This window comes from Balaenoptera borealis (genome assembly GCF_965194805.1).
Source record: "Balaenoptera borealis genome assembly, chromosome: 13".
Taxonomy (NCBI): Eukaryota; Metazoa; Chordata; class Mammalia; order Artiodactyla; family Balaenopteridae; genus Balaenoptera; species Balaenoptera borealis.
In genome coordinates, this window is record NC_138870.1 from 42169027 (window position 1) to 42195847 (window position 26821).

The 26821-nt window shown below is 45.3% G+C and overlaps 1 protein-coding gene across 1 annotated transcript; it reads right to left on the minus strand.

Annotated features, from left to right (window-relative positions):
* Positions 1-173: 173 nt before the first annotated feature.
* Positions 174-26596, minus strand: FAM186B (family with sequence similarity 186 member B). Its single transcript, XM_082352366.1, has 8 exons — positions 24673-26596; positions 23630-23855; positions 19503-19685; positions 15714-17367; positions 15040-15232; positions 12789-12967; positions 11894-12079; positions 174-9011 (listed from the first exon to the last, which is right to left on the minus strand). Exons 1-8 carry the CDS (start codon positions 24766-24768, stop codon positions 8972-8974), a joined length of 2757 nt encoding a protein of 918 aa, XP_082208492.1. The 5' UTR covers positions 24769-26596; the 3' UTR covers positions 174-8971.
* Positions 26597-26821: the final 225 nt, after the last annotated feature.

A 26821-nucleotide genomic window follows, 5' to 3' on the forward strand; every position in this document is an offset into this window, starting at 1 on the left:
CAGTCCGAAAGCCAGAATCACACTTAATGAGGAAACCTAAATTATTCGCATTGAAGTTAGGTATTCCACAAGGATGGCCCCTGTGACTATTTTTATTTAACACTGCTTTGGAAGTACTAGCCTACTTAATTGCAGAAGAGAGAGGAATGAGATAAAAAAAACTAGAGAAGAGGTGAAATTACCATTATTTATTTATGATATAATAGCCTAACTGGAAAATCCAAGGATATCAACTGAAAAACTAATACAAATAAGACATTTTAGCAAAGTGGGTACAAATTAGTATATAAAAAGTCAATGAACAACAGCCAATTAGAAAGTATATGAGAATAAAATGTATCATTTACAATAGCAATGAAAATGTAATGTAACCAAGAGTAATCTTAACAATGTGCTAGATCTAGGTGCCCAAAACTAAAAATGCTATTGAAGGACACAAAAGGAGACATGAATAAATGGAAAGGCATACTCTATTTTTGGGTAGAAAGACTCACTGTCATAAAGACGTCAGCTCTCATTAATCTATAAATGTAACACAATCTAATACCAACAGACTACATAACCTGAATATAAAGTTCATATGGAAATTTTTGCATCAAGAATAACCATGAACATTCTGAAAAAGTTAATGAAAGGGGAATAGCTCTACTGGATATTAAACCAATAAAAGCTACAATATCTAAAATAGTAAAATCCAGAGGACACTAGTGCAAGCATGGACAATTTGATCAAGAGAACAAAATAAAGAGTCCAGAAATAGACCCAAGACATTTAAAATGTTAGTATATGATAAAGATGGCATTCTCTATCAGTAGGGAAAAGATGGATTATACAGTAAGTGGTATTGAGACAATTGTGTAGCCACCTGAAAAAAAATAATGTGGTATCTCTACTTTAGTCCTTACGCTAAAATAAATCCATATGAATCAATTGTGTTTAAATAAATGTAAAATAGTAAAACTATAAATTTGTATGTCGTAGTGGAGAAAATATCTCAGAATAGCACAAAGTTTCCCAAAGCATTAAAAGAGACAATTCTGTCAACATAAAAATCTATAATTTCTGCAGAGCAAAAAACACCATAAACAAAGACAAATGGCAAACTGGGGGAAATGTTTGCAGCGCATACCACAGACAAAAGGACTAATTTGCTCGGTATATACAAAATCCCTTCAAATCAATATGAAAAAGAACAAAAATCCAATAACAAAATGGTATGGTTAACATAAAAGAAAAGATAAATGGCTCTTAGACATATGAAAAAATGCTCAATCTCATACACAAGAAAATTGAAACTACATTTAGATATCATTTTTCACCTATAGACAGGCAAAAAAATCCGAATGTTTGACAATATGCCCTTGGCCTGGTTATGGAGAAACAGGCCCTCATATATGTTACCGGTAGAACCGTAAATTGTCAGTACTTGCCAAAATTACAAATGAATATAATTTCTAATCCAATATACTTGCACACATGCAAAATAAACTATATATAAAATTTTCAACTATAGCATTATTTACGGTAGCAAAAGTTTACAAACAATTCAAACATCTATCACTAGAGAACTAGTTAAATAAATTATGGTCCATCCATACAATGGAATATCATACAGCCAGGCTGAAGAACTGTCACACAAATCTTTATAGGTCGTGATTAAATTCATGAAAAGCTATTAAGTTTTTAAACAGGCATGGTATGAGATCTGGATTTTAGAAAGATCTCTCTGGCTTAGTATGGAGCATAGACTGACAGAGTAAAACTAGAGACAGGGAGATCAGTCAGTAGCCTAAATTAGGGTAGTCACCAAGGAGAAGACACATAAAACATAGACTGGATAGGGCTTCATAATAGACTGGGTTTAGGGGTACAAAAGATGAGGCACTGATGATACCCTGGTTTCTGGCTTTGGCAGTAAATGGAGAGTGATGTTTATGCATTAAGATAGGGAGCGTAAGTGGAGAAGCTCATTTGGGTAAGAAGGAAAGATGATGAGTTCTATTTGGATGAATTGAGTTGGAGGTGCCAGTGGGCAATCAGTTGAGATGCTTGGTTGGGTGTTTGGGTATACAGCTGTATGACTCTGGGGAGAGATTGGGACTAGGGATAAATTGGGGAATCATCATCATATAGCTGATGTTTAAAGCCATAAGGGAAGATGTAGTCATCATGGGATATCCTGAGGCATGAGGAGAGGAGAGCGTCCAGGCCCTGGAGCGACCCCTGGAGTATAGGCAGAAGACTGTGCACTCCTACTAGAGCCAGAGGAGTGTGGGGAACAGGAAGGAAACCAAGTATCACATGACAGAAGCAAGGGAAGACTGTGGTAGGGTTTTAGTGGTCCATGTCTCTCACTTGGTTATAATATCCTTAAGGACATAAACTGGGTCTTATTTTTGTTTTCTCCCTGTCTGCTCCATCCCTACCTTCAGTCAATACAAGGTTTTGCACATAATCGAGATGTCTGTGAACAAAATAAGGGCACGAATGAGTAAATCCATTCAAAGCTGGGTCTTTACACTACTTTAGTTCAAATCTTCATTACTGTTCCTCTGATTGGTCTCCCTGCATCCATTCTCTAACCTCTCCACATTGCCACGGCTGCCTCTCTAAAGTGCAGGTCTAGTAACATCACTCTTTTCCTTGAAAATCATCAGTAGCTTTCCACTGCTGAGGAAAATCCTCAGCTTGGCCTTCAAGCTCATCCAAACCCAACCTCAGCCCAGCTTTGCTCCTGTAACACCTGGCTTCTTACCCATGAACTACGCCACACTGACTACTTTTTGGCCCGTAAACATGCTCTGTGCTTATAGTATTCTATTCCCCCAGATTCCCCACCCCCCCACCACCTGCGTTAGTTCTATCCATCCTTCAGCTTTCTGTTGAAATCCCACTTAGACCTGAAGGCCTTTCCAGACCCTCACTGCAATGAACATCTCCTTCTCCTGTTCTCCAATTATTTTGCATCTGTATTACATCACCTGCCCTGTACTGTGTTTGTGTTTGTTACATATGCCAGCTCCCCCCTATTTACTACTCTGTCTCCACACTGGACTGTGAAAAGGGATTGTGTCTCAGTGTCGTCATTACATCCAGCCTTCACACAGTGCACTAAGTAATTGCTCAATAAGTGATGGGTGGATGGGTGTACGGTAAGTCCTTGGGAGTACAAGGACCTAGTTCTATTTATTTTTATTCCCTCTCCAGTGCTTTGCATGTGGTGTGTACCCTATGTTTGCAGTAAGCTCCTTAGAAGTTTGTTTTATTGACTTTTATACCTAGTATACTGCCTAGTACAGAGCATAACATCACAGTGGGTGCTCAATAAATATTTAAGGACTCAATAATTACTCATTTAATTTGCTCTCAGTAGCCTCCAGAGAGGCCAATGGCTTTGGCAAATAGTGTTTGGTATGTGCTTCCTGCCAGCTCTGACAGGCTGCCTTTGCAGGCCATTGACAAGCTATGTCGTGTAGTATGGCTAACAGACCGAATTAGGGCTGTCATGATGGTTAAGCGTTTAACACAAAGAGATGTGGCTCTCCAGGCAGAAACACAGCCCGGAAGAAGCCTCAGAGGCAAGAGCAAGGCAGCTCAACTAAGGAGGGATGGGATCACTTATTCCTTAGAGAAAATTCTGACTTGGTTTCTACTATGTGCACAGCACTCTGTACTGGGGGCAGCTACAGCTGTGAAAGCAACTGGGCATCTGCTCTTAAGGAGTTTAAGATCTGGGGGGATGAGGACAGCCCACCAATAATCCCAGAACAAAGACAAGACTGACCATTGCTGGAAGAGATGCATGAACAAAGGTTGAGAGAGCCTCCAGGAGAAAGGGGGTATCTTAGGGAGGATTAGGAGAGGCATCTTGGTAGGGGGAATAGCATTTGCGCTCATTTACTAAACTTTCCTGAATGGAAAAGGAATTGTCAGTGTTCAACTGGTCTCCCTGTTTCCCCCTTCCCAGATTTCAGTCTGTTCGCATCACTATGGCCAGAGCAATGCTCTTGAAGGTGAGGTCCGATTATGTCACTTCTCTGCTCAAAATTCTGCAATGGTTTCCATTTTATTCAGAGTAAAAAATGGTTCCTATTCTTTCAGAGTGGAAAAAAAAAGTCCTTACAGTGGCCTACAAGGCCTTATGTGATCTGTCCCCCCAGTCATTCTCCAACACTTTCCTTGCTTTTCTCCTCCCACTCACTTACCTGGCACCAGTCACAATGGAGACATGGCCATTCCTTGAATATGCCAGGCATGCTCCCACCTCAGACTGTTCCCTCGGCCTGCACACCCTTCCCCATGGCTCGCTTCTTCATCTCCTTCAAGTCTTTACTCAAGTGTCACCTCAGTGAGGCCTATTTTATGCCCTGTTTTAAATGGTAACCTGGGACTTCCTTGGCAGTCCAGTGGTTAGGACTCGGCACTTTCACTACCATGGGCATGGGTTCGATCCCTGGTCGGGGGAGTAAGATCCCAAAAGCCTAGTGGTGCGACCAAAAAAAAAAAAAAAAAAAAGGTAAACTCTACATTCTGGTACCTTACCCCTCCGTTAAAATTTGTGTTTCTCCGTGGCATCTTTTACCATCTGACATACTGTGTATTTTACTAATTTTTTATTTGTCTATTTTTGCCCAATAGAACATAAGCTCTGCGAAATCACTTAAAAAAAAAACAAACAAACAATTTTCTTCAGCACTGTATCCCTAATGCCTACAATAGTGCCTAGTATTAGTTACCCAATAGGTATTTGTTGAATGAATGAGGACGTGATAACATGTTTGAAGAAGTCTTCAGGAAGGGCTTTCTGGAGGGGTTCCTAAACAATAGTTGCCTGAAGAATCATTTACAAGGAGAGATCTCTGAACTGCACAGCTGAGGACCCTGCTGGGGGTGAGTGGTCAAGTGCGGAGGAAGTGGCCCTAGGCTGAAGCCACCAAGAATTGTCTGGAGGATCCAGATATCCAAAGGATGGGTCAGGAATCCCTTGTCTCATTCCCCTACCTTTGCCATACTAGCTTTCCTCACTCAGCCAAGCACCTTCTCAGATGAACTCCACCCAGCTTCAGCTGTGTCCGTCCTTCAGCAGTTCTGATACTTTTAATTTGGCCCTCTCGTTCTCCGGGCCAGCCAAGGCCCTTAAGCACTTTGCTGCCTCCTTGTGGCTCCTGCAGTAAAGGAACTCTCTTCTGAAAGTGAGGTGACAGAGGCCTACACAGGGACTCTTAGAATGGGGGTTGTGGGAGAGGAAACCTGAATCTTCTTGACCCCCATGGCAACCCTGAATTATTGGCAGCTGCCCTCCCGCCCCCAGACATTACTGCTAATAGTGACGACCATCCCCTCAGCAGACAGCAGAGCCCTGACAGGTATGCCAGCTGGACTCAGCTTTGGTTGTTCCAGGTTAGGTCACCTTTGGGGGAAGATATTTATTTATTTATTCATTCATTCATTCATTTATTTATTTAGCTGCATCATGGTATCTTCGCTGCGGTTCGAGGGCTTCTCTTTAGTTGTGGCTCACAGGCTCAGTTGCCCTGTGGCATGTGGGATCCTAGTTCCCCGACCAGGGATAGAACCCGTGTCCCCTGCATTGGAAGGCAGATTCTTAACCACTGGACCACTAGGGAAGTCCCCTGGGGAAAGAATTTGAGGCAACAGTCAGATCCCAGGGCCTACCTTGAGGGGCATTCAGGCCAGTCAACTAGTATATCTAGCCTCTACCTACTCGGCCTCCTCCCAGCTCACAGCCAATAGTCTTTAAGGAGTGATGCAGCCACCAGCCAGCTCAGGGCCGGGTGTGTGTAGAGAGGAGGGGGCTGGGTGTGACACGAGTAGGAGAACTGGAGCCCATGCCCTGGAGGACACTGCTTAGCTGAGCCACTGCTCAGTTCCAGCCCGTTACTGTTTCTGCAGGTAACTGAAACCCACCTAAGCTAATATCAGCCCCTAAACAGGGGAATGTCCTGGAATACCACTGGGTTATCTTGTAGACCTATAAGGCAGGGATACAGCCAGGCCTCAGTAACCATCTGGCTGGCAAAGTTTCTGATGAGAAGACTTCTTTCTTACTTTCCTATGTAACTTGTTTTTCTTTCTGGCTGCTTTCAAGGTGTTCTCTTATCTTTGGTTTCAGCAGTTAGACTATGCTATGCTTAGGTGTGTTTTGTGTTTATCCTGTTTGGAGTTCTCTGACATTCTTGGATCTGTGGTTTGTTCTCTTTCATTAATTTGGGAAATTCTTGGTGATTATCTCTTCATATATTTCTTCTGCCCCATTCTGTCTCCCCTCTTCTAGGACTTCAATTATGTGTGTTAGACCATTTGTCATTGTCCCACTCAACTTGGTGCTTAGTTTTGGGTTTGCTCAATTGCTCCTTTGTTTACTCTTTGTGTTACAGTTTGTTTACATTTCTTCTGACTTAGCTTCAAGCTCACAGATTTTTTTCCTCTGCTTTTGTCCAGTTTGTTGATTAACTGGTTGAGGGAATTCTTCATCTCTGATATTAAGGTTTTCACTTCTAGCATTTCCATTTTTCCATTTCTTTTTTACAGTTTCTTATTCTCTTCTCAATTTCCCCATCTGTTCATGTATGTTGTTCACCTTTTCCACTAGACTAGAACCTTTACCATGGTAAATATAGCTATCTCAAAGTCCCCAATTGATAGTTTCATCTTAGCCATGCTCATATTCTTTTTTTTTTTTCTAAAGAAGATGACTCCTCCAATCATAGTCATGCTCATTCTTTTTCTGACTTTTTCTAAGTTGGCCTCCCCAGCACATGGAACACACCAGACCCCGCATGGCTTTCCCCTCCCTGGCTCTTTGGCTGGGTTGTTTACAAAAGGTTTTTATCCCTTCCACTTCACCGATGCCTCCTTGAAGGTCACAGTCAGGGCTAAAGTAGACCCTTCTCTCATGCCCCCTTTTACATTAGTGTTGATTCCTCATCTTGGAGAACCCTGTGGCCATGAGCCAAGTAAGCAGAGATATGGCCAACTCCCAAATCTGGCTTGAAGAAATATGCCAAGAAGTACTCCTTCTCATGCCCTGGCTTCTCCAAGTTTTTTTGAGGCAATATCTTGTTTGACCAAATACATCAGCTTTGCTCTGAAAAAAAAAATGAGGCTCTTGTATAGTATTAAATAACCTCATTACCAGAAAAACACCATATACTATATCTATATATCTCCTTGGGTTTCAACCCAGCTTGGCCACCTATCAGACACTCTGCTTGTTTGCCAGAGAGCCTGCTAGAGGACATCCAAAAAGTCAAAGTCCTCCATCACCAGGGCAGGTTTAGCTGCTGGGCACCTTAATTTAAGCACAGTGCCAAAAGCCTACGGAAACATACGAAACCTTTAAAAATGGCATTGGCGGGGCTTCCCTGGTGGTCCAGTGGTTAGGACTTCACACTTCCACTATGGGGGGCCCGGGTTTGATCCCTGATCAAGGAACTAAGATCCCACATGACGAGGCTTAAAGAATAGATAAGTAAAAATAAATAAATAAATAAATAAATAAATAATGTCATTGGCACCAAAATACAAAAATATATGTAATTAAATGTTTATAAAACATAATATTGTCAGTTTCATTATTCTGTCAAATTTAATATTCAGAATATTCTCATCTTATTTACAAAACTTGTTAGATTTCATCTCTATGCATGATGATTGCTGAGAAGTCACAGCCAACTATACATTAAAAAAACTTACTCATAGTCGTTTAATTTCCAAAGCAAAGTTATAAAAATCCCTTCAAATTATTTATAAAGCAATACATTTAGTATGAGGGCATTTTAATATGTTGGCTACAATGGGGTAAGCCTCCAGAAAATAAGCCTGAAAGGCTAGACATGGCCCTTCCCTGCCACAGCTGTCCCATGTGTGTGACCTGCATCAGAAATGCCTCTCACGTTCCTCCCTCCTCCAGGCTTCCTTGTGATACGTTGAGCTGTGGCTCAGAAATTAAATCATACTCTGGCATCATCCAAGGGCCATCAGTTTGCATCCTACATCCTCTTCTTCCTTCCAGAATTTCAACCTTAAGCTGGGAGCAAGGATGGGTGTTCCATTCCTAAGAAACAGAATCACTGGACTGTGGGGCCTCTGAGAACAGGGTAATTTCCTAGCTAACGTTTTATCATTCCTGGTCCCTAGGTCTGGTCTGGCTAGGTGGGAGGAGGGGGAGGGGAGTGCAAGGGAGAGCGAGGATGGGGCGGTGCTCGTAAGCTGTATGAACCAACCAAAGTAGTGTCTTCCCTGAATTAAGACAATTAATTAACGGACAGGGATGGCCTCCTAAGCCCACACCATCTAGATTTGGAACCTCCGTGTCTCTATTTCTTCCATCTTTGTCCTCACTTCTTAGAGATGCACTCACCTTTGCTCCCACACCCAGTCACACCTGGCTCTGACTTGTACTCAGTATCTTCTTTTGTTCTTATCTTCTGAGCTTTCACGCTCATCATCAGTATATCAGTTACTTATTTGTCTGTGTCTCTGATTTTAGAGTTACTGAGCCATGCTGTGTGCCAGGCACTAATTATGGCCGTCTTGGGTGGTCGGCTCCCAGAGGGCAGACACAACACTGGGGGGATCCTCTGTGACTGGTGTCTAAGTCAGTGGCCAGGTGGTCATGCACCTGGTTCCAAAAATGAGTGAGTTGAGGAGGTGTGGGTTTTAGCAATGAGGCAGAAAATTTAAAAAATAAACACATCTCTATTTTATTAAAAATGTACAGTTTGGGGACTGAAGGAGGAAAGTAGTATTTCTCAAAGTTCTAGGATTATTTAGCAGTACCCAGAGTGTTTGTTTAAAAACACCAGCTGGGAACCTGCATTTGGAACAAATTTGAGACTCACTGGCTAAGGCATGGAGCAAGGACTGGGATTGTCTCGATCCTTCTGGCTTTTTAGGGTTCCGGGGAAGGACTCGTTTGACTTTCTACAAACAAGCTCAGCTGACTCCTCTAGGTGTCCTGGCCTTCCTTCCTTTGGGTCACTGAGGCACTGAAACAGTTAATACAGTTACTGGTTGGGGAGCAGCTGAAACAAGGCCCTGAGATGTGAGTACCCACCCAGCCCACCCGAGAGCTTCCCTGGTCGTCTCTGGGAGACCAGTCCAGGGCTGGGCCCAGACTGACCCCGATGTGGAACTGCTTAACACAACATTTCTGCCACATCCCAGGGGCTCTGCTTCTTTTCTTGTGAATCTTCCTCCCGTTTCACGTTACAGAATACTCCCTCTTCCCTCCCCTCACTCTTTCCTGCTCCTTCCTACCCATCCACGTTTCTTCCTCTCCACCCCCATCTTGGTTCCTTCCCAGAAACCAAGTTATAAGCTCTCTCTTCTGTCGGCACCACGTCGGAAGTCTGTGAATCCATGCTCACTGCATCTCAGCACACACATGTGAACCACTGTGTACTTTGTGCAGAAATAGGCTCTGAGCAAGGGAGGGCAGGGCAGTTAGAGTCGAGGTTAAGATACTTCTCTAACTGCAGACAGCGCTTGGTGTGTACAGGCACATAGCTATCTTACCTGTCGGACAGAGAGCCCAGGGGAGACACTTGTAAGACAAAGCAGAAAAAGATCTTGGAGAAGGGCGTCAGCTGGTTTTTGAAGGACATGGTCCCAAATCACAGAGGGAAGATTAATAGCCCTTCCCCACATGCTGAGAGGACACCCCAGCGGGCGTTTGATGAGACAGGTTGCCAATGCCAGGCAGACCAGGAGAATGGGACAGTCGGTGCGAGGCTGGCCCTAGTTATGAAACTAGCTGGTGCTGTGAACTGGACATGGCCAGGGGAGCTGGTGAGGTCGGCAGGATCATGAAGAGGTGAGTGACCTGGACCCACACAACAGGTGGACCTGCAGATTTGAGGTGGGCCAGGGGCAGGCGGCCAAAGAGAGGGTGCACTTTTGGGAGTGGAAGCAGTGTGTCTCCAGAGGTGCACACGCACGGAGAATGCACAAAGAAAGCAGCACGACCACCACCCTAGGGCAGCAGTAGCCTGGGCAGCGGCAGATTCTCATGCCACAGTAGCAAGATCCCAAGACAATGTAGGCAGCACCCACACTAAAATCTCGAGGACCAGCTTGACACACAGGTAGGTGGTGCCAACCTGGCATGTGGATAAAGAAGACAGAAGCAGCAGGGCTTGGTCTCTACACCTGGTAGTGTGATAAACTGAAAAAACTTGTGTAGAGTTTGAAAAAGGGGAAGAAAATTGTATTCACCTAAATTCCCCTGGAAAGGAGAAACTGTCTTTGCTGGGAACAATATTTTGATTAGTGTTTAAGTCTGAAGCTGAGATCCCAGTGGCGGCCTGGGTGTAGGTGGAACAGCTCTGCATGAGAGATGGGAAAGAGTTTTTGAATTTTGCATGTTAAACCAAAGAGAGAGGGGAAGAAAGGAGGCTGCTCTTTGGTACTGTTCACTGTGAATCCCTTTCCCTATCACCCCGCTAAATTTTCAGAAAGTTACCAAGATCATGAAATGCTTGGGGTCAAGTGGAGTGTGTATACTTGACATTTATGTGCACATAGTCACGTGCGCGGGGTTGGTGCCTCAGGTTGAAACAGATGCCGAGCAGAGCCCAGGCACTGGCAGGGATGCAGAGGGAGAGAAGGAGCTCAGAGAGGAGAGATACCACTATGGGGGTGCTAGAGTCAGGGGCAAGTTTAGCCAAATCTCAGCAGGGTGCGGCCCCAGTTGATTTCTGGGTTACTAAACTCTGCCAGAGTTGTTTTGGTTATTCTCAGTTCTGTTTGCTGTATCCAAATCAACTAATAACAAGAAAAACACACACACACACACACACACACACACACACACACACACACACACACACACACACGGGAACGCTTCAGGAACTGAAAACCTGGTATCTATGTACTAGGTGGGCTATAATGTTGATGTCCAGCTGGGACTCTCAGGCCCACTTCAGAGCGGAACCAGAGCCAAGGACCAGCCTCCTTTGATGCTGCCAGGCCACCCTATCTTCCCTAAGTTCCTGTCGAGAGGATGGGGGCAGCACCAGCATTTTGCAGCCCTGCTTCTGGTTAGGTCTACACTGGCAGGCATCAGTGCCCTCTCCCTGTCAAAGATATTATTGATTGATTGATTGATTGATTGATTGATTGATTGCTGGATCTTAGTTCCCCAACCAGGGATCCAACCTGGGCCCTGGCGGTGAAAGCACCGAATCCTAACCACTTGACTGCCAGGGAATTCCCATCCCTGTCAAAGATCTTTAACTGGGGCAGGGCCAGGGCCACAAGAGGCAGCTGGGGTTAGTAATCTAGAAAGGCTCCTTGAAAGAGCCTTGAGTCTTCAATATTGACATCTTCAAGCCAAGGGAGGCAGAGTTGAACCTTCCTAACCAGAAAAGTCCCTTGTTGGCCCATTGAGTCCTGCCCGCCTCCCCTCAGCTGCTCTTCCCAGGGGCAGTTATAGAAGGCAATAAGGAAATGACAATGCCAAAGACGGGCCCAGTTTATCCTGGGAGTTTTGGTCTCTCTTATCTCTCCATACCTGCACCTGGCTCTCCTTGACAATAACCCCCAGGCCTAGGGCAAGAAACACCTCTTGAGCAATTCATGTGCAGCCCAGGAAGCAAGTGGGAAGGAAGGACTTCTGTCGTGATCTTCTGAGATGCCGTGTGGAGTCCTTTGAGAGAACTAGAATGGTGCTGGTGTGGGGACCCAAGCTCATGGCCAATGAGGCAGGTAAGCATCTCTCTGTCTGATGTGGTACAGTAAATGAGGTCATTATTAATGTTTGGAAAGATAGCTGTTGGGCGGTTGGACACAGGAAGTGTGTACTCTGGCCCCTGCCCTTGGTGGGCAGATCTCCCTGAATCCAGATTAACCGTCCAGCCTTGCATCTTACCAGGCCTTGAGGGACCTCAAGCTTTTGTGGTAGGAGGAATGCACATCCAATGCCAACAGCCGGGGAATATCTGGGTACCCCCCTAGCTGGTCCCAGGACAGGCTGGTGGGGGTCTTCTTTTCTACTGGGTGACTGGAGGAGGCCACATCAGTCTTCCAGATGGCCTCCAGCTGGTTCCCCTGTTGGCTGAGGTGTGAAGGTTGAAAGTGTAAGAAGAGATGAGGAGGTAGACTTACAGAAAGGGAGAGACTGGGAAGCAACAAGCTCTGCAGGGTTTTCTTTCCTTCTCAAATAGTTGTCACTGCCTTCCTCGCCACATCTCTTCCCTTCCCAACTCTAAATCTCACCTCCTTGGGTCTCCTCTAGCTGAGGAACTACTGGAAGAGGCTGCCGAGACAGCCCCTGTTCCTCCAGGCACATGCCCTGGGCCTGAAGCCCTGAACTGGCCATACTAGGGGGGTGTGGATGTGGCTCTTCTTGGCTGCCCAGAGACTCGTGGTGTCTCTCTTTGAGCCCAGGGGTCACATGGTGGGAAGGATCAGGTTGATTTATATGGATGGACCAGTGGCAGGTGCCAGACCAATGCTCAGGGTAGAAATGGTTGTAAGTTCTCAGCTGTGGGTCCCAGGAGTCTTTCAGTTGCATAGTTTGAAACATACTTGGTCAGGCTGTGCCGTGAAGCCCACACACCACATACACACATACCCCCATCTGGGCCAATGGCCAGAGCTGGGCGGGCAGCTAAGAAGCCAGGTTCCTTGCAACTCACGGGGTGAGCTTTGCCTGTCTGTACCTTCACTGAGCTGCCAGCACCCCCCCCCCCCAAGTCTGGTCACCCCTGCTTCCTGCCTCCCTCATCCACCTAGCCAGCTGCTCCCGGCTTCCGTGCACCTACTGGGCCATCCGCAGGGGCACACATTGCTGGTGCTTGGTCATAAAGAGTTCCAGGTGTCGCTTGCATGAGGGGCTGCTGGAATGGATGTGCCGCAGTAAGGATGAAGGAGGCTTGCTTTTCCTTGACTTTGGGGAGGTGACCACAGGGTTGTTCAGGTTAATGTTCCACTCCTGCTGGAGCTAAGAGGAACCAGCAGAGAGGCATCAGGGAGACAGGAATTCATCCTCTCTCTAGTGCCAGAGGAGGCGTTGCCTGACTTGGGGCAGAGCAGAAAGGGTGAGGCCCAGGGAATGCCTCCAATTAGATAAGCCTGGGACCTCAGGGTATTGCATTTCCCAGAAATTCCTTGAATTGTTCTTTGCTGGTTTAGTTCCTGTTTTCTCCTTTGTTGTGGAGAATCTGGACAATGGGCAAAACAGCAAGGAAAAAACTAAAGGAAACCAGAGCAGCTGGAACTGTGAGAGACTCATGTTACGGGGCCAGGTTGTGTCAGGAATGCTCTCCGTGTCTTGTCATTCAGCCTCTGCCCTGGCCCTGGGGAAGGAGCTGGAGGAACCCTCACAGCCACCTAAAGAATTATTATATATATGGTCCCTTTCCTTCTCAACCTCAAAACCAATTTAGCAAGTCAAGACACCTACAGGAGGTGATAAGGACTAATATAAGGTGATAGGAAACTGAATTGGGAGATATCCCCATGGCCAAGGCTCTTCCAACTGCCTGATGCCGGCACTTAACACTGAATCCCTCAGGACACTGCTTCCCCCAGACTCTGGCCATGGCTGCTCAGGACTCAGGGGGTTAACCTCCTGGCCCAACCCTAGAGGAGATCTCAGCAGATTCTGAGTCACTGCTGTGGGATTCTCCAATCCCTCCAAGCCATCAGCTAGCCTCCTGTGGACCATGTCAGCACTCGCTGCTTTTCTGACCCTGGTAGCAGGGGAAAGAGTAGAGGAAACTGAAGGCAGACCTTAGAGAATAAAAATAGGTCAAACCCAGTGGATTAAGACTCTGCATGACTTTGGACTCTCAACAGCAACACCAAAACCTAGAAGGCAATGAATGAGCAGTGCCTTCAAAATTGTGAGGGAAAATGAATTCTAACCTAGACTTCTGTATCCAGGCAAACTGTCAATTAAGAGTCAAGGGTAGGGGGACTTTCCTGGTGGTGCAGTGGTTAAGAATCCGCCTGCTGGGCTTCCCTGGTGGCACAGTGGTTGAGAATCTGCCTGCCAATACAGGGGACACGGGTTCGAGCCCTGGTCTGGGAGGATCCCACATGCCGCAGAGCAACTAGGCCCATGAGCCACAACTACTGAGCCTGCGCGTCTGGAGCCTGTGCTCCACAACAAGAGAGGCCGCAATAGTGAGAGGCCCGCGCACCACAATGAAGAGCGGCCCCTGCTTGCCGCAACTAGAGAAAGCCCTTGCACAGAAACGAAGACCCAACGCAGCCAAAAATAAATAGATTTAAATTACGCTATTAAAAAAAGAGAAAAAAAAAAAGAATCCACCTGCCAATGCAGGAGACACAGGTTCAAGCCCTGGTCTGGGAAGATCCCACATGCTGCGGAGCAACTAAGCCCATGCACCACAACTACTGAAGCCCACGTGCCTAGAGCCCGTGCTCCATAACAAGAGAAGCCACCACAATGAGAAGCCCGCGCACCGCGACGAAGAGCAGTCCCCGCTCGCTGCTACTAGAGAAAGCCCGTGCACAGCAACGAAGACCCAATGCAGCCAAAAAAAAAAGTTCTACCTCGTAACAACAAAAACAAAGCACATTAAAAAAAAAAAAAAGAGAGAGAAAGTAGGGGAGCTGTCCCCAGAGAGAAGCAAACGGAGTCGCAAGCACGAGGGTGAAGAAGACAGCTGTGACCAAGCCTAGAGAGCAACCAGATCAGACAAGAGCAGGACAGGGAGACCCACAGGGGAGGGAGAATCTGAGCACAGAGTCGGGACTGCAGGCTCCAACTACCTCCCCTCCAGAAGAAGTTTTCTTGTCCAGCTCCTTTAGAGGGTCCCTCCCTCTCTTGCTCTCCCCATATATGGAGATTGGAAAACTGGCCTTCCTTACACTCAGGCTGTCTCCTGCCTTCCCCTCTTCCTGGTTCAGAGGCTTTAATCTGCTCTCTTATTTCCCAACTGCTCCCCCGCACCCAGGTACACCCCACAGCCCCATGGCTCCACCCTGGCCCCATCCCTGCTGGCTGTGCTGACCCCTGAGAAGGTCGCCGGGTGGGAGGCCCACCTTGGGGAACATGGTCACCATGCTGCTCAGGCACTCTCGGCGCTTCTCCTCCAGGTCCTTCTGCTTGTCTGTCCAGGCCTGCAGCTGGAGGTTCTGCAGGCGGTCGATGTTTTCCAGGAAGAGGTAGAGGTTCTGGTCCTTGTAGGCAGCCCCAGCTTCTCGCACAACTTGTACATGGTTGATCACTTCTTGTCTGGGAAGAGAGGAAGTGATTTAGTGGGTGAAGGAGCCTCCTCCTGCCCCCAACTCTCTGTTAACCGAGATGACTCTGTGTCTGTGAGAGCTGGGGAAAACAGGGAGCAGAGAAGCAGGAGGTGGTGTCAGGTGAGGAGGCTCGGGCTGGGCTGGAAACAGGAATAGAAAGTAAGGCAAATGGGGGAGCATAGGTGGGTTACGGACAGGCCAGTAGGAAGACAGGAAGAAAGGCTTACAGGAAAGCTCACTAGAGGGAGAGCAGTGTGTAAGTGCTTGACCTCCCACACCTTCAGGGCTGCCCAAGGCTCCGAGGTCAGGTGTCCTTCGCAGGTACCCTCCCTCAGGGGGACCTTGTCCAGGCCTGGGGTGATTCTCCCCATCCCACTTGCCCCATGCTCCTCCTTTCTCACTGGGTTCTGGCTCTGCCCATATATTGCAGCGGTGTGGGTGGGTGCCAGTGGGTGCCAGGGAGGACCTACCGGAGGCTCCGGAAATGTCTGTAGAGGATGTACTTATGGCACAGGCACCACAGCTTGAGCGCGTTCGGCTCCATGGCGGTGGTGGTGAGCTCCCGCACCTTGTTGCGCAGGTGGTGGGGCAGCCCCAGCTGATCCTCCTCAGTCAGGAGCTGCAGGTTCTTCCTCTGGGCCTCCGCGTCCACGTGGTATACCTTCCCCTTCAGAGTTACTGGGGATATATGCAAAGGGGGCTGGGTCACCTTTCGGAGGGATGGCCCCGTGACAGGAAGGGAGGCCGTCTTCTTGGGCTTCGTGGGAACACAGCGGGCCCGTGGTTTCTGAGTAAACTTGGCTGAACTCATGGTCCTCTGGTTTCTGGGGGCAGGCTGCTGGGTCTTAGGGGACCTGGGCAAGTGTGGCCTCCTGCCTTGGTGAGCAGATTGGGCCCGGCTTGGGGGAGGTGCCAGTGATGCCTCCTCCAAGTCCCTCCATCGACTGGTGGGCATGAAGCCCATTCTCTCCACGTCCTCTCCTGTCTGCTCCGGCCCCCTCCACGGGCCCCCGTGCTCCTGGTCCGATCTCTGCTGCCGCCCCCTTGCTGCCTCCCCCTGCTGCCACTGCCGCTGCTTCTCCCGCTCCAGCAGGGCCCACTTCTCTTGCCACTGCAGCCACATCTCCTCCTCCTCCAGCCACTGCTGCCTTCGCCTCTCCCAGCTGAGTTCCTCTTCCCAGTGCTCTGGCTTGCTCTCCAAGGCCACCTTCCTAGAGCTCTCTGGGGACAGCTGCTTCTGAAAATGGGACTTCATCTGGAGTCCTTCCTTCTCCTGGGTCACTTCCTGGAAGAAGTCCTTCTGGTCTTTGACTTTGTGGCCTGGGCTTTCTGCTGACGGTCTTTCCCATTTCTTAGGAAACTTGTGATCCATGGAGGATGGCAACACAGGCTGAAGATTTTCAGTGTCCTTGCTGCTGTACACATCTGCAATCCTTGAATGCACGGTCATGGTGGAAAGTGGTTGACATGTGGAAGGCCTAGCACTACTATCCCAGGCCATGGCCAGGGGACTTGGGGAGAGTGGTGAAAACTGCTCCTCCTTCTTGGGTTCCTGTTGGGTTTCCTCTATGCCTGTTTCCTTCTCTGGGAGGGCCTCTTTCGTGGCAGGGGCTGGGGAGTCAACCAAGATCTTGACTGAGTATTCTGCCTGACCTCTAGCAGATTGAGCCTTCTTCAGCTGGAACTCTAAGGCATGCTTCATCAGGAGAAGGTCATGGTACTTTCCCCCTAAAATTTCTACCTGCTTTAGTAGGGCATCTCTCTTACTCTTGAGGACTTGGAGGGACTTCTGGAAGTACAGCCTCTGGCTGCTGAGTTCTTTGGTCATCTCTATTTTCAGGTGCCTGTATTTGGCCTCCAGGCTTCTGTTCTCCTTGTGCTGGAGCATCAAGGCCTTGTTGAGGTTCTCGACCACAGCAGACATGTACCTGATGGCCCGAACCTCCCCCTGGTTGAACATCGTGGAGTCCAGGAGTTCCTGCAGCATGGACTTCACCTCGGAGACCCTAATGCAGGTAGTGTGCTTGTCCTGGAGCATCTGTTCTGGGCTCAGTGGCTGAGGGCAGGATATCACTTTTTGTGGGCTTTGTTCCCGCCAGCCCTGCCAGAAGGTGCGTTTGGACACTAGGAGAGGTGGAGAGAACAAAGGCAATAAACTCGCATGGATCCAAGAATTATACTGATTCTCCACACCCTGCTCGGCCAAATTCCTATCCAACCTTCTTAGGGCTTCGGCAATAAGGAGCTGGGGCATTATATGAGGCCAGGGGAGATACTGTCAGGAGAGATCTCTGCTGGGCTCAGAGCTTGCTCAGAGCTTACTTGTCAGGGTCTGTCAGCTCCACAGCACCTGCAGGACCCAGAGGGGTCTGGACCTATTCAATCCAGTTCAACCCAATTCAACACACTCCTGATCCTCCATATTTCCCTGGAGTAGAGTGATTTTTCTTATCATGCTACTTCCCAGTCTCAATATCTCTGTTTGGCTACCTATTGCCAACTATCTAAATTCTGGAAGCCCATCTGGCACTTAGACTCTAGATCACCTGACAAGTTGTATTTCCCTTTCCTGTTACCACTGGACTGTGTTTGTAGAGAATTTATCACATGGTCCTGCAACGGTTCACATTCTTTTATAATGACTAATGTCTTTTTCCATTTTGGGGCTCATGAACTCCTTTGATACTTTGATGAAAGCAGGAAAATGTACATAAACACCGATTGTGCACTTTGTGTTCAAACCCATTCATATGCAGACTTCAGCTCCTCAGGGATAGGCCATGGTCATAGTTGTATTCCCTTGGATCTACCATGTGTAGAGCTGCTGGAGTGATTATCTTGGAGCATCCATTCATTTCTCATTCAGTGAACATCACTGGCAGACAAAACACTGGCTAACTTTGGAAGAGGGGCTAAAGGAAATATGGAAATTAAATGACACTGAAATCAAGCTAGCATTTAGCTAATACTGTCAGAGAGGCCATATGCTCTAACGGTTCAGAGCATGGATTCTAGAGTCAGATAACTCTGGCTTGAATCCCATCCTTACCACTTGCTTTAGGCAAGTTTCCTAACTTCTCAGCACCTCTATTTCTGAAAAATGGGGATAATCATAGCATTTACTTCATGGGACGTAAGTAGATTATGCATGTTTAGTACCAAGCACTGTACCAGGCACCTAGAAAGTGCTCAATAACTAATCCCTAAAAAAATGAGTAAGACACAGCCTTTGCCCTCCAGAAACTTATAACCTAGCAAGGAAATAAATCAAGTAAACAAATAACTATATTTCAAGACATAATATGACAAGGATAGTAGGAGAGATGGTCTCCTTCTCCTCCACCTTTCCTTGCTTCCTCCCTCCCCCAGCTATCGACCTTGCTTGACTGGTAAGAAACCTGGCCATGAAATCAATGGTAAAATGATAATGTTAGCTCTTGTTTATTAAGCCCTGAGTGTGTGTTCTAAGCACGGTGCCAGATGCCTCACACCACGTGAAACCCTGTAAAGTAGGCAATGTTCTCCTCACTTTGCATATGAGGAAAGTGAGGTTCAGAGAGATGAAGTAGCTTGCCCAAAGTCACACAGCTAGAAATTGGGATTCAAACTCAGGTTTGTCTGACTCCGAAGCCCATACTCTTGAGTAAGATTAAGAAGCCAGAAAACCTATGCGTGGGGCCTAGGTTTGCCACAGGCTTTCCTTGTGGATCCTTCTCTTCTCTGAGCTTCAATGTTCTCATCTACAAAATGTGGCAGTTAGATAATCTCGGGCCCCTTCTAGTGCTGACAGGAGTAATATTTCAAGGGTGAGCCATGTTGTTGACTGGCTACTTCTGGAGTAGCCACAATCGAGAAGGTTCTAGAAGGGCCTCCAGCTGAGTCTCACCAGACTGCTTGGCTCTGTATCTGGGTTTGGTTTAAGGAAAGGATGTTTCTCTAGCTCTAGCTATAAACTCCACCCTTTCTGACCTTCCAGCCTTGTTCCCCAGAACCTGCATGAGGCCGCAGCTCCAGGGAGCACCAACGAGGACCTGTCTCCACATCACACCTTCCTTCAGCCCTGAGGGACAGCCTAGAACTGCTCACTTCTCAGCTTGGGTCCACCACCCCAACCTCTTACCACTGCCCATCCATCTCAGCTAAAGCTTTTGTTATGGAGGAGAATCAGAAAGACTCCCATAGACCCTGGTGTGTGACTTCTTTCCTTGAGATGGCATCCACCCCACCCAGCTCCCCTGCCAGGTGCTCCTGGAACCTACTTTGTGCCCCTTTTCTTTGTCCTTCAATGAGAGTGGAGCAGAGGGAAATGAGAGACTCGATGCCTCCTTTGGTGGCGATGAGGGAGAGAGGTAACACCTTCTCCATCACCTCGATCCATTCATCCAGGGCTTCCTCTTCCTCCTCACTCTTCCTGTTCCTGATCTCATAGGTCAGACTGTCACCTGGAGAGAGAGTGGGAGATGCAGGCTGAGAATAGTATGTCCTCTAGGGAGCCCCAAATAGCCCTACAGCACAGGGGTTACACCAGCAGTCTTTGAGGATGGATTGGTTTAACCTCTTATTAGCTGTATGATGTTGAGCAAGTCACTTATTCCCCTGAATCTTAGTATCCTTGCCAGAAAAGGGTTGGGTATGGATTAAATGAGATAATGCAAATGAAATGATCAACATGAGACCTGCCATGTAGAAAATATGCATAGACATAGAACAGCACTGTTGTACTACAAGGCCAGGAATGTGCCTATCTTGTTATTGCTCTATCCTCATTGCCTAGTCCAATATCTGGACAATTAAATGAATTAACTGCAGTCAACAGCCCTGCTTAGTTCTTGGGGGCAGCTGAAGGACCACTGAACCGAGAGCTCCTCAGGGGCAGGTAAGTGTGAGTAGGGGTAGGGCATATCCCTATACCATCTTCCTCCAACACTGCAGCATCCACCATACCTCACACCAGACTGAGGTCTCCTGATCGGATAACTCTGATCTTAACGGGGGTAGCATCTGGTTCCAGGGCTGCATGCAGCTGGTCCACACCCAAATGGCTATACCAGTTGCTTACAGCTGGCATCAGTGCTGTTTGGCTCAGTATCCATTCAGTACTTTGAATATCAACCTTGAGTCCCTCTATAAAATAGCTAGTGTGCTCCACAAAAAACAATTAGAACTAATAAACAAATTCAATAAAGTTACAGGATCCAAAATCAACACATAAAAGTCAGTTGCATTTCAACACACTAACAATTAACTATCCAAAAAAGAAATAAAGAAAACAATCCCATTTACAATAGCATCAAAACAATAAAATACTTAGGAATAAATTTAACAAGGGAGGTGAAGGATCTCTACAGTGAAAACCATAAGACATTAATGAAAGAAATTAAAGAAGACACATGTAAACGGAAAGATAACCCATGTTCATGGATCAGAAGAATTAATATTGTTAAAATGTCTATACTACCCAAAGTCATCCATAGATTCAGTGCAATCCCTATCAAAATCTCAATGGCATTTTCCACAGAACTAGGAAGAACAATCCTGAAATTCATACAGAACCACAAAAGATCTCAAATAGCCAAAGCATTCTCGAGAAAGAAAAACAAAGCTGGAGGCATCACACTACCTGATTTTAAGCTATATTACAAAGCTATAGTAAACAAAACACTATGGCACTGGCATATAAATGCACACATAGACAAATGGGCCAGAATCAAGAGCTCAGAAATAAACCCATGCATATACGGTCAGCTAATATTTGACAAGGGAGCCAAGAACACTCAATAAGGAAAGGATAATCTCTTCAATAAGTGGTGCTGGTAAACCTGTACATTTACATGCAAAAAAATGAAATTGGACTCCTATCTTACACCACTCACAAAAATTAACTCTAAATTAATTAAAAACTTAAATACAAGCCCAGAAACCATAAAACTCCTAAAAGAAAACATAGGGGAAAAGCTTCTTGATATTGGTCTTGGCAATGACTTTTTTTGGATATGACACCAAAAGCAAAGGCAACAAAAGCAAAAATAAATAAGTGGAACTACATCAAATTAAAAAGTTTCTGCACAGTAAAAGAAATGATCATCAAAGTGAAAAGCCTCAACCTACAGAACGGGAGAAAATACATGCAAACCATGTATTTAATAAGGAGTTAATATCCAAAATCTATAAGGAACTCACACAACTTAATAGCAAAAAAAAAAAAAATCCGATTAAAAAATGGGCAAAGGATATGAATAGACATTTTTCTAAAAGAAGATATACAAATGGCCAACAGGTATATGAAAAGGTGTTCAACATCACTAATTATCAGGGAAATGCAAATCAAAGCCACAACGAGATAGTACCTCAGACCTGTTAGGATGGCTATTATGTATAAAAGACAAGATAACAAGCAATGGTGAGGACCTGAAGAAAAGGGGACCCTTGTGCACTGTTGGTGGGAATGTAAATTGGTATAACCATTTTGGAAACCAGTATGGAGGTTCCTCAAAAAATTAAAAATAGAATTACCATATAGTCCAGCAATCCCACTTCTGGGTATATATCCATACGAAACAAAATCACTGTCTCCAAGAGATTTCTGCATGCCCATGTTCACTGAAGCATTATTTACAACAGTCAAGACATGGAAACAACCTAAGTGTCAGTCAGTGGATGAATGGATAGAGAAAATGTAGTATATATAATGAAATACAGATAGTCCCCAACTTATGATGGTTCAACTTATGATTTATTGACTTTACAATGATGCGAAAGTGATACACATTCAGTAGAAGTCATACTTTGAATTTTGAATTTTGATCTTTTCCCACGCTAGTGATACGTGGTACAATACCCTCTCATGATGCTAGGCAGTAACAGCAAGCTACAGCTCTAAGTGGCCACAAAATCACAGGGGTAAACAACGGATACACTTACAACCATCTGTATGCATAAAGCCATTCTGTTTTTCACTTTCAGTATAGTCTTCAATAAATTACATGAGATATTAAACACTTTATTATTAAATAGGCTTTGTGTTAGATGATCTTGCCCAACTGTAGGCTAATGCAAGTGTTCTGAACACATTTAAGGTAGGCTAGGCTAAGCTGTGATGTTTGGTAGGTTAGGTGTATTAAACACATTTTCAATTTACGGTATTTTCAACTTATGATAGGGTTATTGGGACATAACCCCATCATAAGCTAAGGAAGATCTATATTATTAAGTCATAACACAGAAGGAAATCCTGCCATTTGCAACAACATGAATGGACCTTGAGGGTATTACACTAAGTGAAATAAGTCAGACAGAGAAAGAAAGACAAATACCATACGATCTCACTTATATGTGGAATCTTAAAAAAGTTGAACTCACAGAAACAGAGAGTAAATTGGTCGTTATCAGAGGCTGGGAGGTGAGAGAAATGGGGAGATGTTGGTCAAAGGGTAAAAACTTTCAATTATAAGATGAATAAGTTCTGGAGATCTAATGTACAGCATGGTGACTACAGTTAATAATACTGTATTGTATACAGGCATACCTCATTTTATCGCGCTTTGCTTTATTGTTGTTTGCAAATACTGCATTTTTTAAAAATTGAAAGTTTGTGCAAACCCTGCACTGTCAGATGATGCTTAGCACTTTTTAGCGATAAAGTATATTTAATGTACATTGTTTTCTTAGACATAATGCTATTGCACACTTAATAGACTACAGTAGAGTATAAACATAACTTTTACATGTACTGGGAAGCCAAAATATTCACATGATTCACTTTATTATGATATCCACTTTATTGTGGTGGTCTAGAACTGAACCTGCAATATCCAAGGTATACCTATATTTGAAATTTGCTAAAAGAGTAGATCTTAAATATTCTCACCACACACACAACAAAGGGTGACTATGTGAGGTGATGTTATTGTGATAATCATTTCACTATATACATGTATATGTTTATATATAAAATAATCACATGTACACTTTAAATTTACACAATGCTGTCAATTATATCTCAATAAAGCTGGAAAAATAAAAAATAAAACAGCTAGTGTGAGTTTGCATTTAGGTTCTATCTTACTAAAAAATGAGATGTAATAATGAACCCATGACTTAGGCTGCATCACATATGCACCTAATATCACAATCTACTATGTTTTGGACAATGACTTGTTTGCCTCTCTAGGGAATAGAGGTGATATGCTACGACATGAGTGGGACAATGTTTCACTGGAGAGGCGCTGCGATGTGTCTTTTGCGCCTTCTGCACCCACCACCCTGCCCTCCCCTCCCAGCAAATGCCGACCTAGGGTAGGGGAAAGGAGGAGGCTGACTGAGTTGGGACCAGTGTCTTGGGGGGAAGGCACCCGCCCTCAGGACTGCACCCAGCCTGCAAACTCACCCCAGTCACCTAGCCAGTGGAGAATTTCATACAAGTGCTTCTCTTTAGTCTTAGCATCATTGGAGAATGAGGTAATTTTCTCCAGCAAGATGAATCTGTTCTTGCCCTTTTGCTCTGTCTGGTGAGATTTTGCCTTTTTTTTGAAATCATATCCTAATTCTTCCTGGAAGCGGTTGATGACACAGTTGACATTGTCCAAGATGTCTGAGAGCTGGGAAGAAATATCCTATATGGGAGGCAGCAGATTGTGGTGTTTTGGGGTGTGAACTCTGGCGCCAGATGCCATGTCCTAGTAGTGTGATCTTAGACAAGTCAGTTAATTTCTTGGGGCCTCAGTTTTCTTATTTGTAAAGTGGAGATATAGTACCTATGTCACAGGGTTTTTGTAAAGATTAAATGAACCAGTATTTGTAAAGCACTAAGGACAGCGTCTGGCACATAAAATAAGTGTTAGCTCTAATTACTGTCATTTTGATTATTAAGACCAGTTCAGGGAGAGAATACTAAAAATCCACAGCGAACATTTCTTCAGAATTTCAGAATTTGCTGGGGACTTCTGGACATCTCGCCTCACAAGGATCCAGAGGCAAGAGACTAGAAAAATGAGGCCCCAAGAAACCCTCAGGATCAGAGGCTCCCATTAAAAAAATGCACCAGAGGCTCACGTGCCGGGTGATTTGAATCTTTGGCCATTTCCCTGCGAGTTTCTAGGGCTCAGCTTGGGGCACTCGGACAGGTTGCCAAGAACAGACCCCAATCATGAACTCTGGGCCCCTCCTCCTGCCCTGGTAGGACCCACCATGATGTGTCTCAGGGCCAACCTAGGGCTTCCCTGTGGGCTGCCTGCTTCCTGGGCCGATCCCTGCCTTGGGGGCGGTTTGATTCCAGCTCACCCTCCACTAGTCTGTCCACAAACCCAGCTTGCTGAGGATCCCAGGACCCCTGAGGGCCCAGAGCTAGAATCTTACCCAAATCTGGGCTCAGTCCCCAGCCTCCACACCAGACCCCAACAGAAGGGTGACACCCTCATCTCAAGGGGTTACCTCCTGAGCCCGAGTTAGTTGGGCAGCCTCAATTCTTGAGATGATGGCTTTCACTGACGCAGGGGTCACCAACAGTGGGGGTTCGTCTTTCTCCATTTTTGATCACTCTGTCAGTCACAAAGAGGTCCTGTGTCTCTGGTACAGGGGTCTGGACACACGATGTTGGCTGCTTGGGGGTTAAGGACTCCAGGGCAGCTCCTGAGTACCCTCTTCCTAGCCACAGCTCCCTGTAACTGCCAGACATCACGTTCCAACTGATCTTCTTTTCTCCAGTGACATCATCAGGTTGATTGGAAGAATGACTCCCTGTCGTCTATCTGCTTGATTATCTAGCTTTTTAATCCATCACCTAATATATATTAACTTGACCTGTTGCTTTTTAAAAATCATTAAATGTTATGCTCCCAAACTAAATATTAACGGCTAAAAGTAGGAAACAGCAATTAGAAAAAGTTCGTTTCCCAAAGAACTTTTAATTAAAAAAAAATTACAGCCAATCAATAACTAATGAGAATATATTTCAATTTGCACCAGGGGTCAGGGCTTAACCAACACTGTCACTGAAGGTAATCATCAGTGCCAGAGGCCTTTTTAAAACAAATGATTAAAATGGACATCACTGTATGCCCAGGACTAGAACTTTGCCTGGTATATAGTAGGCACTTAATAAACATTTGTTGAATTAATGAATATGTAAGTAAAAATACATATATGTGCAAATTATTCTTCCATGTTACTGAAACATTTAACAGATAAGGAATTAAACATTGTAAGTTCAGTTCTTAGCAATGCCATAGCCACTTAACAACTTGTCACCTGACACCCACCTGTTTTTTATATACTATCATTCATTCACTTATTCAAAGTTAATTCTTTCATTGCCTCATTTACTCAACGAACACTTATTGGTAACGTTCTATGTTCCAGGCATGGGGCTAGATGCTAGAAATACAAAAAAGAGTGAGACCTAGTTCCGTCTTTGAGGCAGTCACACCCTGGTTTATGGATACCTGTCTATCTATACATCTGGCACTGGATGGTCCTTTAATCCCTCATGATTTCAGAGCATGTTGTAGGTTACAAATAACTTATTTATCCTTACAAACATGTAGAGCCAGCTGAGGCTCAGAGTTATGAGACTTATCTAAAGTTATAGAGCTAGGAAGTACAGAGTCAGGACTTCAACCTGCTTTTCTGATTCCCAATCTGGGGTCCTTTCCCCTTTTTTCCCTTTCTCTCCCTCCACACTTCTTCCTTCTTTTACACATAATCATACTGATAATTAGATCACAAATAGGTACTTCCCTGGTGGTCCAGTGGTTAAATCTTCCTTCCAATGCAGGGAATGTGGGTTCAACCCCTGGGCAGGGAACTAAGATGCCACATGCTGCGGGACATCTAAGCTGGTGAGCTCTAGAGCCCAAGTACCACAACTAGAGAGCCCGCGTACCACAGTTACTGAGCCCGCGCACTCTGGAGCCTGTGTGCCACATCTAGAGAGAAGCCCGTGCACCACAACGAAGAGCCCGTGTGCTGCAACAAAAGATCCCACGTGCCGCAACTAAGACCCGATGCAGCCAAATAAATAAATTAATTTTTTAAAACCCATACATTTATTTTAAAAATTAGATCACAAATAAATGATCTAAACAAGCCAATTAAAAGATAGATTATAAGATTCAATTAAGAAAAGCCCAATACTCAATTATGTTCTGTCTACAAGAAACACACTTTAAATAAAAAGATACATATATGTTAAAAGATGGAAAGAAATAAACCATGCTAATACTAATCAAAAGAAAGCTAGAGTGGCTATATTAATTTCAGATTTTAGAACAAGAAAGATTAGCAAAGATAAAAAGGGAGGGATATTCCATAATGATAAAGGTGTTAACTAATAAAGGTGACATAATCTTATATATATATATATGAACCTAATAACATAGCTTCAAAATACATGAAGTGAAAAACTTATAGAAGTGAAAGGAGAAATGGATAAATCCACAATTAGAGTTAGAGATTTCAACACTTTTCTTTCAGGAATTGGAAAAAGTAGAAAAAAAAAAAAGTAAGGATATAGAGGTTTTGAAAAACACTATCAACCAGCTTGACTCGATTGACATTTATAGAACATCTCACCCAACAACAG